General features: G+C 53.1%; 1 protein-coding gene across 10 annotated transcripts in view; it reads right to left on the bottom strand.

Moving 5' to 3' along the window:
* Positions 1-14,472, bottom strand: part of RAI1 (retinoic acid induced 1) — a 299,466-nt gene that overhangs the window by 13,487 nt on the left and 271,507 nt on the right. For all 10 annotated transcript variants that reach the window (XM_031938382.1, XM_031938413.1, XM_031938432.1 and 7 more), the window contains one exon: positions 1,599-7,449. In XM_031938382.1, coding sequence (XP_031794242.1) covers positions 1,599-7,433 — 5,835 coding nt within the window. In that variant the 5' untranslated portion in view covers positions 7,434-7,449. The remainder of the gene's footprint in view (positions 1-1,598; positions 7,450-14,472) is intronic.

Here is a 14,472-nt window from a genome sequence, read left to right as displayed (position 1 = left end):
CAAGAAGAACAGAGGCAAAAATGAATAAACAAAAGAAGCGAAGAAGATGCTAAGAGGATGAGCTGGGGGACCACCCCTTAAATTTGCCTTTGGCTCGCCCCCCTCCACGCCTGTGCCCGTGCCTTCCTTCCCCATTATACCGCAAACTCCTTGAAGAGAAAGTCTGAATCCCACTCCCTTTCATATCTCTTATAGCCCTTGAAATAGAAACATACATGGCAGGCATTTTGACAATTTGTTTTTTTTTGCTAAACTGAATAACTGAGAAGATGAGGAAAGGACTGAGCTGGCTACATGAGAACCCAATCACCTACTTCCTTCTCTCCTCATGAAGAAGGCAGGGAATGTTTCTTAGCTCTCTCTGGCCTGAAATCCAAGTTCCTGCCTTCTGCTAACTCACAGCCGTGCCCGTGCCACCTACGGCCCACGCTGTAACGGAGCCAGTCACGTCAGCCTCTTCCACAAATACCCCCGGCCTGTCCTGTAAGCAGGTGGCCCGCCCTCCTCATGGAGCCTGGAGCCCGTGGGGGAGTGGGATGCTGATCCCGAGAGGGTCTTAGCTCTGCAGAGCATGTCGCAACCAAACAAGGTGACTCATAGTTTCCTTTGGCCTCCTCTTTGGTGCCCCGACAGCATGAATTCTGATTGGCCCTTTAAGGGCAAACAATACAAGAGCATGACTTCATTTATACGACACCCCTCCCCCCCCCCCACCTCCCAGCCTTCCTGCTGTATCAGTATCTCTGTTTCTGGGTCTCCTTGGATAAGAAGGGTCGCCAGATGTCTCTGCGGTCTACCCAGATTCTCTTGTGCTCAGTGCTTGATTCCTGCTATTCAGATACAGATTCCCTAACAGGTTCTTGATGCTGGGTAGAGGTGGGAAGGGGTGGGGAATTAGGGAGGGCGATCTGGTTATTTTTATTTTAAAGGTGAGGGAAACCAAGGCAGGAGGAAGAGGAAGTGCGTCGTGTTGCAAGGAGAAATCAGCCAAGGCAGATGTAATTGGCTGTGTGATGTTGGACAAAGCACTTCCCCAGTCTGAGCCTGTTTGTTCCTCTGTAAAATGAAGAGATTGGGGAACAAGCTAAAGCCTTCCTTCTGGTCCTAACGGCCTCTGCTCCAAGTGAATTGGGACAAGGAAATGCCCAACACAGGCAAGAACCCGATCCCAGGCTCCCACAACAAGGCTGTACCCCTGGGTCTAAGCAATAGGCCCAGTGATGGGAATGGGAAAGCTTTTGGGGGGAGCAGGCTTTACCCAGCAAGAGAATGCTCTGGGAATTCCCTATTTGGGGCCAGGGTCCCACTCTGGGGAGGGAATCTCAAGTGTCTGGGGAGGTTGGGAAGGACAAGGTCCTGGACCTTGCGGCCTGCCCCCCCCCCCCCCCCCCCGAGGGTCCGGCTTTCTTCAGATGCTCCTCACTGACATTTGTACAGTGCCCGTTGGGCAGGAGGTGCTCAATAAATACTTAACCCTTCCCCTTGCCTTCAGGGTTGTGGTTACAGGGAGGGGAAGGCTGGAGCCAGGCCCGGGACCTCGGCCGGGCCCAGTAGGCCCAGGGCCCCTGGCAAGCCCAGGGCCAGGGAGGGAGCCTTACCACATCTGCAGCCGTCTTCATGGCCTCCTGCAGGCCGAACAGCTTCCCGGCCACCAGGTAGACGCCAGCAGTCCATATGGCACAGCCCTCGTGCACCCAGTGCTCCTGCGTGTCTCCGCTCAGCTCCGGTGCCGGGGCCTCGACCTTGCTGCACTCGTGCTTCCTGGGCTTGTCGGCCGCGGGGGCCTCCTCGTCTTCGGTCCTCTGCTCGTCACAGCAGTAGCAGCTCTGCAGCTTGCGGTAGAGGCCCCGAGAGCTGGACCTCAGGGAGCTGGGCTTGGCGGCCTCGGCGGGGGCCTCGGGCCTGGGCGGCTTCCCGGGCCCGGCTGGGCAGGGGCTCTCCAGGCCTCTGAGTGTTCTCTCCAGGGGCGCCGCCTCCTCCCCCGGGCCCTCGGCCCTGGCTTTCTCCTTGAGTCTGGACTTCTTTTTGGGCAGGCAGTCCTCGGGGTAGTAGGGCCCACAGAGGTCCCCCAGGTCTTTGTAGTTGGCAGGGTTTTGGCAGAGGCAGCAGACCAGGCAGGCCGCGCTCAGGGTCTTGGAGACCACAGGCCCAAGGTGCATGGTGGAGGAGAGGGGCAGCACAGCCCGGGCCTGGAGGGAGGCCCCCCCAGGGAGGGTGGCCAGGGCAGAGGAGGAGGTGGTAGGGGAGGCAGCTGAGGAGGAGGAGGAAGAGGAGGAGGAGGAGGAGGAAGAAGAGGAGGAGGAGGAGGAGGAGGAAGAAGAGGAGGAAGGCTTCTCCTTTCGGGGCTTGGGCTCTTCCCCAGGGGAGTTGACCACAGTACAGGTGGTAGTGAACTCATCCTTCTTCTCCACCCTGACGTAGGGGGAGAAGGGTGGAGCCCTGCTATCAGTCCGGAGCCTTTTGCAGGAAATGTACTTGAGGCGGATCTCGGGCTCGGCAGGGTCCAGGGGCGGGGCGTGCTGCTGCTGCCTTCGCCTTTTGGCTCGACTCTTGCACTGGGAAGCCACGTTCTTGGCCTTGCCTCGCGTGAGCCGTTTGCGCTGCCGCTTGGAGTAGCCGCCATTGTAGCTGGCCTGGCCGGCGGGCTGCTTCTGGGCCCGGGTCTGCGGCTGCGACGCCCGGCCCTCCGAGGGCTCTGGGCCGAGGCCTTTGTCCTCCAGGCCGCCTTTCTTCCCTCCTCCCCCTTCCCTGTCCTCCCCACCGTCGGCCAGGCCTCCCCCCACGGCCGCCCTCTCCCTGGAGGCCAGCAGCAGGCCAGGCGCCAGATGGGCTCGCTTCTCCAGGGGGAGCTTGGCCAGGCCCAGGGCGGCCGCCTTCCCCTTCCGGCTCCTCTTCTTGGTCACCAGGCCGAGACTCTTCGTAGCCTCCCCGCCGCCGGGCGGCTGCTGGGGCTGCTCCTCCTGCTGCGGCTGCGCTGCCTCCGGAGAGGAACAGGCCTCACCCTTGAAACAGTCGGAGGACAGCTTCTTACTGTTCATGAGTTTCCCTTTTAAGGATCTGCTGCTGGCATTTCTGCATAATTGCTCGGCTCCGGGGGCCGCGGGAGGCTTCTGAGCCAGGCCCGGGTTGAGGGGCCTGGCGTCTCCCCCGGCGGGGCCGGCCCCGGCCTTCTTTAAGGCCCTCTCCTTCTCGGGGAGGGACGGGCTCAGAGGGTTGCTGTGGGTCGGAGCCACCACTGCTGCGGCGGCCGCGGCCGCTGCAGCCGCCGCCGCCGCCGCCGCCGCTGCCGCCGTGGCTGTTTTGCATGCAAACTTCTTTAGGCTGGGAGAGGTGATCTTCTGCACGATGGCTTCCAACTTCAGGCCTCGGCCCTTGCGGGGAGGCAGGACCTTGGTCTTCATGGCTCCCTGGAAGGCGGCCCGGGAGGTGATTTTGATGCAGACGTTGGGGGTCTCCGGAGGAGGGGCTTTCAGGGCGGGCTCGCAGGTGCCCTTGGCGGCCTTGGCTTTTTTGGGGCTGGAGATCCTCTTGAAGAGGCTGGGGGAAGAAGGCTCGGCCTTCTCCTCCTTGATGCTCCCGGGGCTGCCCCCGCTGCGAAGAATCAGATTCCTCTTCTTGGCTGGGATGGGAGACATGAAGGTGGACTTCCTCTTCAGGGAGTGCAGCTGGCGCTCTGGCAGCTTGCCTCCCACACCAGGCGCAGGTTTGGGGAGCTTCACCCTCCGGCTTGCTTTCCCCTCTTTCTGGGCACTGCCAGGCATCTTGAAGCTGGGTGGTAGGTGGTTATTAGGAATGAGTTTCTTGGCAGTTTTGCAGTTTGGCAGCCTCCCTTCCGTCGGCCTCCTCCGCTTGGGGTGAAAGAGCTCCTGGGCTTTGGTTCGAGACCGGAGGATCATGGACCTCTGGTCCTTCGCTGGGATATCCGGGGACTCGGCGTCCTTCAGCTTGGGCCCCATGGAGCTGTTCTCTTGGGCTAGGCTGGGCACGGGCAGAGCGGCGGGGTCACTGGGGCTAGAAGCCACCTTAGGGGACAGTTTTCCTGCTCTCTTCCCAGACTTGAAACCGGCTCTCTGTTTTGTCCCCAGCTTCTCGGGTTGGGAGGATGCCCCGGTTAGGCTCGGTGGATGGGAGCCAGGGGTTCGGGGCTCATTGAGGGCTGTGAAGGAGCGGGTGCACATCCTGGGCAGCCCCTCGGCCACAACCCTCCCGGCTGGGCCCAGCTGGCCGGGGGTGCCGGCCCCTTCTGTGTGGCCCTGGGGCTGCCCTGTGCAGGGCTCTGGCAGTGAAAGGTCCTTGGGCAGGTCTGGGGCCTTGCAGCCCGATTCCTCTCCCTCTGGCAGCCCTCTCTGCACTCGACGGCTCCTCAGGCTCTTCCCTCTCGGCATGGGCCCTTTCTTGGCCAGGGTATTTTCAGGCAAGGCCGGCTTGTTCAGCTTTCCTGGCAGAGGGGCACTGGGCGCGATATTATCTGGAGGTGCGCTCTCGTTCTCTGTTGCCCCTTCCTCCGGCTTCATGTGAGACAGGGATGACTCAAACCAACTCTTGACCTTGGATTCTGTGCCCACAGCTGGACCCAGCAGGATGACAGACTCTCCGGAGAGGCGACAGGGAGAAACCCAGTTAGCCTTTGGACTGAGAGACCCCTCGGGCTCCTCCTTAGTGCAGATCAATGGGGTCTTGGGGGGAGATGGGTCCTGCAGCCCAGGCCTCTGCTCAGGGCTGGCCAGGAGCTCACAAAGGGAGGAGTACTCTTCTGCCTCCAAGTCTTTTCTCTCTGAGGAGGGCAGCAAGGAGATATCACTGAAGTCACCAGCCGGGCAGCAGTGCCTACTGTCCTCCAGCCACCTGTCAGCTTTGTTGGCCTCCTGGCACCCCAGGATGTCTTCCTCCTTCACATCTCTGACCTCCTCATGCTTGAAATCTCTCACCTCCTCCTTCTCGCCCACTGGCTCTGCCTCTGGGAAGCCCATACAAACGGTGTCATTTGTTTTCTCTTTGCTCGACCCCTCTGGAGGCTTCCCTCGACCCAGGCTCTTAGGGAGCTCTGTGGGATGCAGACCCCACCTGGGACAGGCATCCCCCAAGTTCTCCTCTGGCCACGCAAAGGGGTTTGCATTATCACCAGAACCCACTGAGTCAGTGGTTGTATCCGGAAAGCAGCCAAAAGCAGTTGTCCCAGGGTTAGAGGGAGCATCTGGGAGATTCGGTTTGGGACCATATGGCAGAGAACAGGGTAATTTCTTGGCTTCAGGCATGGTGAACCCCACTGGGGGATCCTCGAAGAGCTCTTCGCTGAAGTCCTTGGTGTTGCTGCCTTTGTTGATGTGGAGGGGATCAGGTAAGGTTTCCGCCTCAGCAGGGTGGGACCAGGTGTTCTTGCCCACAGGGTCGAGGCAGGTGTTGTGGTTCTCCAGAGAGAAGGAGGACTTGCTGGGGTCCTTAGTCAGGACGGGAGACTCGCTCCAAGCTTTATCGGCCTTTTCACTGATGGCTTCCTGCAGCACAATGATCTCCGAAGCCAGCTCTTCCTGGGACAGCGCGCTGAGCAGCAGACGGGGGCACTCCCGATCGCTGGCCACAAACTTGGTGAAGGTGTCCAGGGGCAGGCTGCTGTGAAGGCTCTGGAAGGAGTCGTCCGACTTGGTGGACATGTCGTCGGGAGAGGTGACCGAGCAGGTGGAGACCGACTCGGGCTTGGCCTTGGAGTTGCTATTGACCCTGGCGGGGCTGTTCCGAGTCTGGTTACAATACAGGAAGGTCCTTTCCAGGTGATCTTCTGAACCACTCAGGTAATCTGCCTCCTGGGCTTCCGCGTGGATGGACTGTGGGGTGCTGCTGAGAGGCTCCGACAGAGGGGTGCCCACGGGTTCCGCAGAGTAGCTGCCACTCTCCGGGCTGCAGTGCTGACCTTTGAGCTGCTCTGGGGTCCTGGGGACGAGGTTCTTCATGCCTTTCTTCTGGGGAACGGTCGACTTGGACATCAGAAGTTGCTGCACAGTGTTGGAAATGTTCTCCACTTGTGAAGTCAGAGCAGTCAGGCTCTGCAAGCTGAGGTCCGAGAGCAGATTCTCAGGGATCTTCTCCTTCTGCAAGTTCTTGCAATTCACGGCTTGCGCGTCCACGGAGCTCGCCCCGTCTGTCGGGGAAGGGTTCAGCAGGGGCATGAAGTGGCTGTGGTCCGTGATGCTGGCAGGGAAGGCCCCCGTGCTGAGGGTCTGCTGGCTGTACTGGAAGTTCTCCAGGTTGGGCATCAGCGGGGATGGCGTGGAGCTGTAGGAGGGGGAGCGGCCCATGGAGCGCGCCGGCGAGTGGCTGGAGCTGGGGCTGAAGGTCTGGTAGTACTGCTCGGGTGTCCTCACCGGGGTGTCCGGCTGGCAGTAGCTCTGGCCCTGCTGATTGTAGTGTTGGTACTTGGCTATGTTCTGGTAATGCAGCGTTTCTTGGGCATGGTGTCTGCCCTGGAGAGCTGCTGCTTGCTGCTGCTGCTGCTGCTGCTGCTGCTGCTGCTGTTGCTGTTGCTGCTGCTGCTGCTGCTGCTGCTGCTGCTGGTCGTAGCTGATCCTGCCTGCCTGATAGCTGTGCAGGCTCTGCACCCTGGGCCCCGGGGTCAGGCTGGCGCTGCTAGCCAGGGACCTCTCATGGGGCTGGGTGGAGGGGGCGGTGCAGCTTTTGAAGGAGTGAGCTCCCTGACTCCCGCCCTGCACGGCCGAAGAATAGGTGGAGGAAGTAGGGAAGGACTGGGAATGCTGGGGGAAATGAGAGCCCTGGGGAAAGGGTATGGGGGCGATATCATTTTGGATCTTCTGCCTTTGGAGCTTGGGGTACGTCAAGGGGTTCTGCTGCTGCTGCTGCTGTTGCTGCAGCTGTTGCAGCTGTTGCTGCTGTTGCAGCTGCTGCTGCTGCTGCTGCTGCTGTTGCTGCTGTTGCTGTTGCTGCTGCTGCTGCTGCTGCTGGAGGTGCAGGGAGTGAGTCCGGAAGGGCAGCTGAGAGCTCTGCTCCTGGTACTGACGGCTACTGGAGGGAACCGCTGTCTTTTTCATCAAGTTCTCTTCATACTTGGCCACCCCCCCTGCAAGGGCCTGCTGCTGGGCCCCCCACGTCTGCAGGCTCTCCTCTCCCGAGTACCGAGCCGGGTAGGGACTGCTCTCCGGGACGCTGTAGCTGGAGAAGGTCGGCCTCCCCTGCAGCGGCGGCTGGCCGGGGAGGGGCTTGCTGCCCCGGTGGTACTTGTCGGCGGCCGCCGAGGCGCTGCTGTCGTAAGCCGGGTAGGGCTGCTGACTGTAGTACTCCTTGGCCAGCAGCCGCTGCCGCTCGCAGCTCAGCCCTGCCTGGCTCTGATGCCTGTAATTCTCCAGGCGTGATGAATCTTGTGAAGTCTGCTGGTAGTTCTGCTGCTTGCCATGGAAACCACACCTTTCTCGAAAAGACTGCATGGCTCGGGCTGGTTATCTGCGAAAAGAAAAAGAGAGAGAAAGATGGCGGGGGGAGGAGGGAGAGAGGGAGGGAGAGGAGGAGAGACAAGAGACAGAGGATTCAAATGGACTGTATTCTTTTACCTCGGAAAGCCGAACCAGCATCTGGCATGTCTACTTTAGCTGCTGCCGTTCTCATGATAAAAGCCCTTTGCTGGCAGAGCACGATCGGCCAGCACCCTGGGTCCCCACCTATTTCCCGTCCTTCCCACCCCTCCTCCACCTTCTAAAAGACTCTCTCCCCTCTGCCTTCAGTTCCTCACCAGTTGTGCACATATTGGCATTTTCTGTGTCAGTGATGTTGAGCCTGTAACTCCAGCCCGAACATCCCTTCCAGCTCAGCTTTGCCAAGGACCAGGCAACCCATGCAGGTGTCTGAACTGGCTGACTTGTATTATTAGGTCGCTCAATAGCTCACATTCTTGCTTTTTCTCTGCCTCCCTGCCCTTTTGCCATCTGCCCTCCCTCCTCATTTGTCCCCCACACTCCCCGCCCTGCGCCCCTCCCCGTCATCCCTCCCCGTTCTTCCTTTGACAGATCAAAATCCCATAGTAGAGTGATTCCCGCTCCTTCTTTCCCTTGGGATTTCTGGATTCTATAATCTAGTAGCAGCACTTGAAATTTCCAGTTTGACCCAGCCGTGCTGGGCACTGAAACCGGCTCATTCAACTGGCAGGTGAAAAAGTCATTTTGACTCCCTGCTAATGCATCTCCTCCCCCAACTGAGCACGCGCTCCAACACACACACACACACACACACACACACACACACACACACACACAGCCCCACCAATAACCTCCTCTGTCGATTCGATACCATCTGGAATCTGTCTGTTCCTTAAAGCAGACGTCTATTAGAGCATCAGTGAGCCACAGTAGGCATGAAATGTCCCTTTTCCCTATTCCCAATTGTGTTAGGGATGGGACAGCCGCACCTGCCTCATGTTTTAGATATTATAGGTAGATAAACAGATTATGTGCCCACGAGTGAGGGAGTGAATACTAATGAAGGATAAAAGAGCATTAGCACTGGACGCTGAAGAATTCTCTTTATCCAGTAGTGCAAATGCTGCAGGCATGTCCCCAGCATGTGTCTAAGGCAGTCAGGCATAAACCTCCCCTTCAAGCTCTCTAAACCGCTGGGTGTAGGGCACATACAGATGTGCCCTTCACCTGTCTTAAGCTGGGCTTTCTAATTCCTCTTCAATAGAGTCTAGGGAAAGTCAAAGTCGTGGCAATGTGCTATAGACCTTTCTGAACAAGCCAGTTCTGGGGAGGAGGGGACTGACAATTGTCAAGTTCCTCTACCCTTGGAACAAGACCTTTAAATAAGATGAAGTCCCAGGACAGAGGGTTAGTCTGGGAAGAAGACTTGAATGCCTTTACATTAAGGTGACCAGACGTGCTTTTTCTTGAAAAGTACACTACCATTTAAACCAGATATTCTAAGTAGAGGCCAAAAAATTTTTTAAAAATAGCATAACCTGAGAGGCATCTTGGAACATGGAAAGAATTCTGGGTTTTGAGTCAGAGAATCTGTTCAAATCCCAGGTCTACCACTTATTGCTTGTTAGATTTTGGGCATGTTACTCAGCCTGTCTGGGTCTCATTTTCCTCCTGCAAAATGAGGAAATTGGACTAGAACAGCCTCTAAAGGGGTCCCTTTCAGCTCTAAATCCATGATTCTCTGATCTGTACCAAACTGAAGTGTTTAGTCACTCTAGGCTAGAGGGGACTGGCTGGGGTGGGGATGGGGGAGAGGAAAGAAGGCTACAACTGCTCACAGACATGCTTATAGCTTGTGTTTCCTCGTGGATCACAGGAATGCATTTTGGCTCTGGAGAAATTGAGTCAAGGTTTTGTCTCCTCCCTTTGGCACCCTGCCCTGATGCTGTGAGACAATCTCTCCCACAGAGCCGAGTTCCCTGCCTGGACAACTTCACAAGTCAGCAGGCAGGAAGGATTTTCTCAGCCTAGATTCACTTAAACCAATGCCAAGGAAGGTACTTTCCTCTCCTAGTCAAACCTAGAAAAAAGGACCCGATGTGCGCTCCTAGAACTTTTCATGGGAGCTCTAAGGCACTATGTTGAAAACAATAAGGGAAAGAAGCCCGGAGAAGGAGAGTTTTACTGCTGCTCTTTAAATGGACACTCTTCTCCTGTGGAATCACCCTCCTTCACAGACCCATTTTACAGTTCAGTCATCCATAGATTTCCAGAGCATTTCCCCACTGCAGTGACTAATACGGGGAAAAGAAAAGCAGAGGGTGTGGGAGGCAGCTAGGTTAGCCTCCGTAGCAAGCAGAGAACGGATTGCTCTCCGGGCCACTCCAGGAACAAGCTTGAAAGAATCCATATGTTCTCTCTAGGTAAACTGAAGTCATCCCCTGCTAGTGCCCCGAAGCCAGGACTCTACTGGAGCTGGAGGGAAGAGCTTGTTCCTTCTGTGATGAAAAGACATCATGCTCCTGTGAAGCCAAAGCATGGGTGGGGAGGAAGGGGGAGGGAGATTGAGTGGGAGCCACCTGGAGCTCCCAGAATTTTTTGTGACTGCAAAGAGAATCTCTCCAACTAGCCTGTCTCTCTTATTTTACCACAAACCCACACACTTTCGAGTCATCTCTCATCTGGGCTCTGGATATTAATATTCAACCAAGGGAAGGAACTCTTCCCTCACCCCTCCCCCCCTTCTCTCCTCTCACTGTATTACAAAACATTACTCTAACAAGGAGAAGAGCCTTTCGCCCTAATTCCCCACTTCAATTTCATCCCTAGGTAGCTCATATAAAACATTACACAGGATGTCCATAGAGAAGTGTCAAACCAAAGTTATGCAGAATAGGACTTTGGTCTTTGCCTGATTGTCTCCTTACCACACATGGAGCAGAGTTTGAGTTCCCTCTAACATCTCCCCAACAACAACCTCCCCAAAAGTTTCTAGTTTGATTTTCTTTAAAAAAAAAAAAAAAAGGAAGAATGAATGAAAAGGAAGAAAATTCAATATACTGTTCTTTTAAAAAAAATTCTTGAATTTGAGTTTCAGGGAGGAAAAAACAGCATTCTCACATTCTCACACACTGGAACTAACAAAGTACTGCAGCCTAATTTAGCTTTCAGGCTCAGTCTGTCTACCAGGATGGCTTGAAATGTCACCCAATCAATCAATCCATTAAACATTTATTAAGCACTTACTATGTGTCAGAAGCTGTGCTAGGTACAAGAGATATAAAGCCTCTGCCCTCAAGAAGCTTACATCCTAATGGGGAAGACATAGACTTTGATGGGCACATACACAAAACCTACAGATTTGCCCAATCATTCTGGGGAGTAATTTGGAAGTATGAAAACAGAGGGACTTTTTAACCCCAAAAAATCTTATTACTAGGTTTATTCCCCAAGGAGACGGATGACAAAAAAAAAAAAAAAGGCTCCATCATCACTACAGTTATTTTGTGATAGCAAAGAACTGGAAATAAAATAGATTTGCGTAATTTGGGAAATGGCTCAACAAATCATGGTAATTAAGTGTAATGAAATATTACTGTGCCAGTTAAGATATGAGGAATATGAAAAATACAGAGAAGCATGGGAAGACTTATATGTACTGATGTAAAGTGAAATAAGGAGAGCCAAGAAAATCAGTGTATGCAGTAACACTAGGAAGGACAATAATAACAAAACAATTGAAACTGAATGCTTTGAAATCCTAATGACCAAGCTTCATTCTAAAGAATTATAAAAGGACACTGGCCCTTTGAGGGGATGAGGAATCTTAAGTATCGAACACTTCATATCAAGTCAGACTTTTCCTATAAAGGCTCACAGGTCTCCAGTAGAAAGGACTCTCAGAAACTATTTAATGTAATCCTTTCATTTTCTAGATAAGGAAACCAAGGCCCCGTATAACTAAGTTATACTTACTCCCTTGGGCTAATACAGCTGAACTTTCTCTCCTTTTTAAATTCTTAATTATAAGAGATGTCTCTTCGAAAGGGGAGAGGGGAAGTGATAGAGGGGAAACATGGGCAATGTAAAAGCAAAATATACTAAGTAGTGCAACAAAAATTTATTTTTTAAAAAAGGAAACATTCAGATGGATGGAAGGAAACCTTAGGGAAAGGCACTAGCAACTAGGGAGGATAGGGCTGGACCCGGGATAGTTCTCATCTTTGCCAGAGGCAGAAGCACCACTTTCTGTTCATATATCCTACTAACAAGATTCTCCTCCTCACTTAATTTTTGTCCCTGTGTTTAGCGCCCTAAGGGGATCTTTTTAGTCAGGTTAAATCTCCCGCTTTAGGAGACAAAGGTGGTTAGTTTTTCCCAGGTGAGGTGGCAGTGTGTGCCCCTGAATAGTCACCCCAGCTCCACTTAGGAAGGTTGGACTGCTCTTATTCTGCTGTACCCAGCATATTTTATGAGCCCAGAATGTGTGAAACTCTGGGCTGTTCCAAATGAAACTGCCTGCACCTTTTCCTTTGCCTCGTATATCTGCGCAAATTACATTTCGGTTTTTATTAGTCCCAGATTGCTCTCATTTCCTGCTGAGTGTCCTGTGGATATCATTAACATTTCCACAGCTTTTTTTTTTTTTTTTTCTTCACATTCTCCAAAATACATTACCAGAAACGGTTTTTTTTTTTTTTTTTTTTTTTTTTAAGGGAGGGGAAAGGATCGTGATATTGATCATCTTTCCCTCTCCAAACCTTTACCCTCCCAGTCCATACTTTGCCCTCCCCCCTTCAATCACCGTAGTTACTGCAATGCTGCTTCTTTTAATTTAGCTCCTCTGTATTATAGTCAGATTTCCCAATACACACAAGCAGCTGGATGCGGTTAAAACATATATCTCTGAGAAAAGACAGTTCAATTAAAATATGGTAAGCCCAGTACTTGGTCCCCTGATGGAGAAAGCAGGCAAAATAGTCCCCCCAACCACCTTCATGCCTTCCGTCTGCCCCCAAAGCAGGGAGGGAGAGAGAGAGAAGGGGAAAGAGAGAAGTGGGAAGTGGAAAGGGAGAAAAAATGGAGGGAGGGAAAAAAAGGCATTAAGGAACAAAGGGACAAAATCAAAGAACAGCTTCTGGAAACAAGAGAGAAAAAAAGGTTCTTCAAAGCTTGCTGAGGAAGTGGGCTTGAGCCTGGGAGAAATGCTACCCTGCCTCTTTAAGGACTGTCTCAAGGCTGCTTATCGGCTCTGTTGTTATTACTTATTATTATTATGATTACTTTTCAAGAGAGCCTGGTTGCTGGGAAAGGACAATGAGGGAGGGAAAGGGAAAAAAAAGGGAGGAAGCTGGGAAGAGAAGAAAGGGGGGGTGGAGGGGAATTGTTGAAAGGAGAACAAGGCCAGAAGGAGGCCACCCTGTGGAAAAATCATGGTTCTTGAGCTGAGGAATGAGGGGGTAGAGCTTGGGGTGTTAGCGTCTTATTTCTGCCCTGTTCAATTTTCCCTTCTTTGACAGAGGAAGCCATAGGGTGTGTCAGAGACAGGGGCAGCAGCTTTCATCTGCCCTCCTCAGAACAGCCCCTTTCTCTACCCTCCCATAGAGTTAATATAAAATTGAAGAGAATAGAATACATATGAATGTGTATCCAATTCAGAGACACAGTGTGTGTTGTAGGGTGGGCCTAGAGCAGCTGGGAGCCGATTACCCGTGAGCTGGAGGTGAAGGGGAAAAGAATGATTACCCTAATGCTGGCAGCTACCTTCTCATAAAAATCCCCTTCTAAATAGTTTTTCTTCTTCCCAACCCCCGCCCCCCAAGCAACCCAACCTGAAAGTGGCCAGTGACCTCTGTTTTCTTCCCCACTGAGTCCCAGGAGTTGTAGTCTGAGTCCTCAGAGCAATGGGGTGGTTTCCATGTCAGTTCATATCCATGGCAAATAAATCCTCTTTTTCACGAAGCTGTTTCTATCCCACCTCACCCACATGATTCCTGCCTTCCCATATTGTCAGTGTTGGCACTCAACCCTAAAAAGGAGCTGTTCTAAGTTGATGCTTCTCTCTGAAGTAGGTTTGGGTGGGACCAAAGGAAGGGATTTACCCCTTATAGAGTTTTAGATTTGAGATGAAGTATAGTAGATAGGAAAGGTAAATTTCTCCAGTTTGTTTTGGCTGCCACTGACAGGTCTCAGGTAAAACCTCCATTGATAGTTGCGGTTCAATGAAAGGGACAGGAGTCTCAAGCTACCCCTGGCCATGACATCAATATCCAAGGACTGGCAAATCTATAAGTGGATGATGGGGGAGCCAGAGCAACATTCTGCCTCAAGCAGGTTGGTTTGTAAAATAGCCCAGGGGAAAGGGATCAGAAATAAACCGGACTTTCTCCTTCCCTCCCTCCCTCTCTCTCTTCTCTCTGCTTATCCACCACCTGGGAGGGGAGAGTATAAGACTAATTCCAGTAAAAGTCCCTAGCAAAATCAAAGGCACAGAGAAAGCAGATTTTTTTGCTTTCCCTTTATATTTTGCTTTACAGATGGGTGATGGTCCTCAACTCATATTCCTGGGTACACTTAGTTTGCCCTTTTCACCCATCCCACCCTCTCCCAGCAGTCCTGGTCTTCTACCTATGGCTTAACCCTCAATCACCTCTCTCCACCCTTCATTGCAACTTTCCCTTCCAGAGATCTCTCTCACCTCCTCCACCCACCCATCGCAAGTCAAGACTGGATTCCGTTTGGAGGCAAAGCATTTCAGATGACCTGCTCAGCTCCTTAGCATGATGCTTCTGCTGAGAAAAAGTCAGTTCTCATGGCTTTATTTGGAGTCTGAGAGCTGGGAGTCACCCAGTGTAGGAGCTTTCCTGCAGGCATTGGGAGTGTCCTGTAGTAACTCTTAAATCTGGGAGTGACTACACACAGGCTGCTAGTGGAGCCTAGCCCAGCCTCACAAAAGCTCCTCCATCTTTTGGCAGTCAGACATCCCGTCTTCCCTCCTAACCCTTCTTCTCTTCCTATTTTGCTTAGGTAAGGGTAAGGGGAATATTGAAAGGGG

Source organism: Sarcophilus harrisii, chromosome 1 (genome assembly GCF_902635505.1).
Source record: "Sarcophilus harrisii chromosome 1, mSarHar1.11, whole genome shotgun sequence".
Classification (NCBI taxonomy): Eukaryota; Metazoa; Chordata; class Mammalia; order Dasyuromorphia; family Dasyuridae; genus Sarcophilus; species Sarcophilus harrisii.
This window is presented reverse-complemented; position numbering and strand designations above follow the sequence as displayed.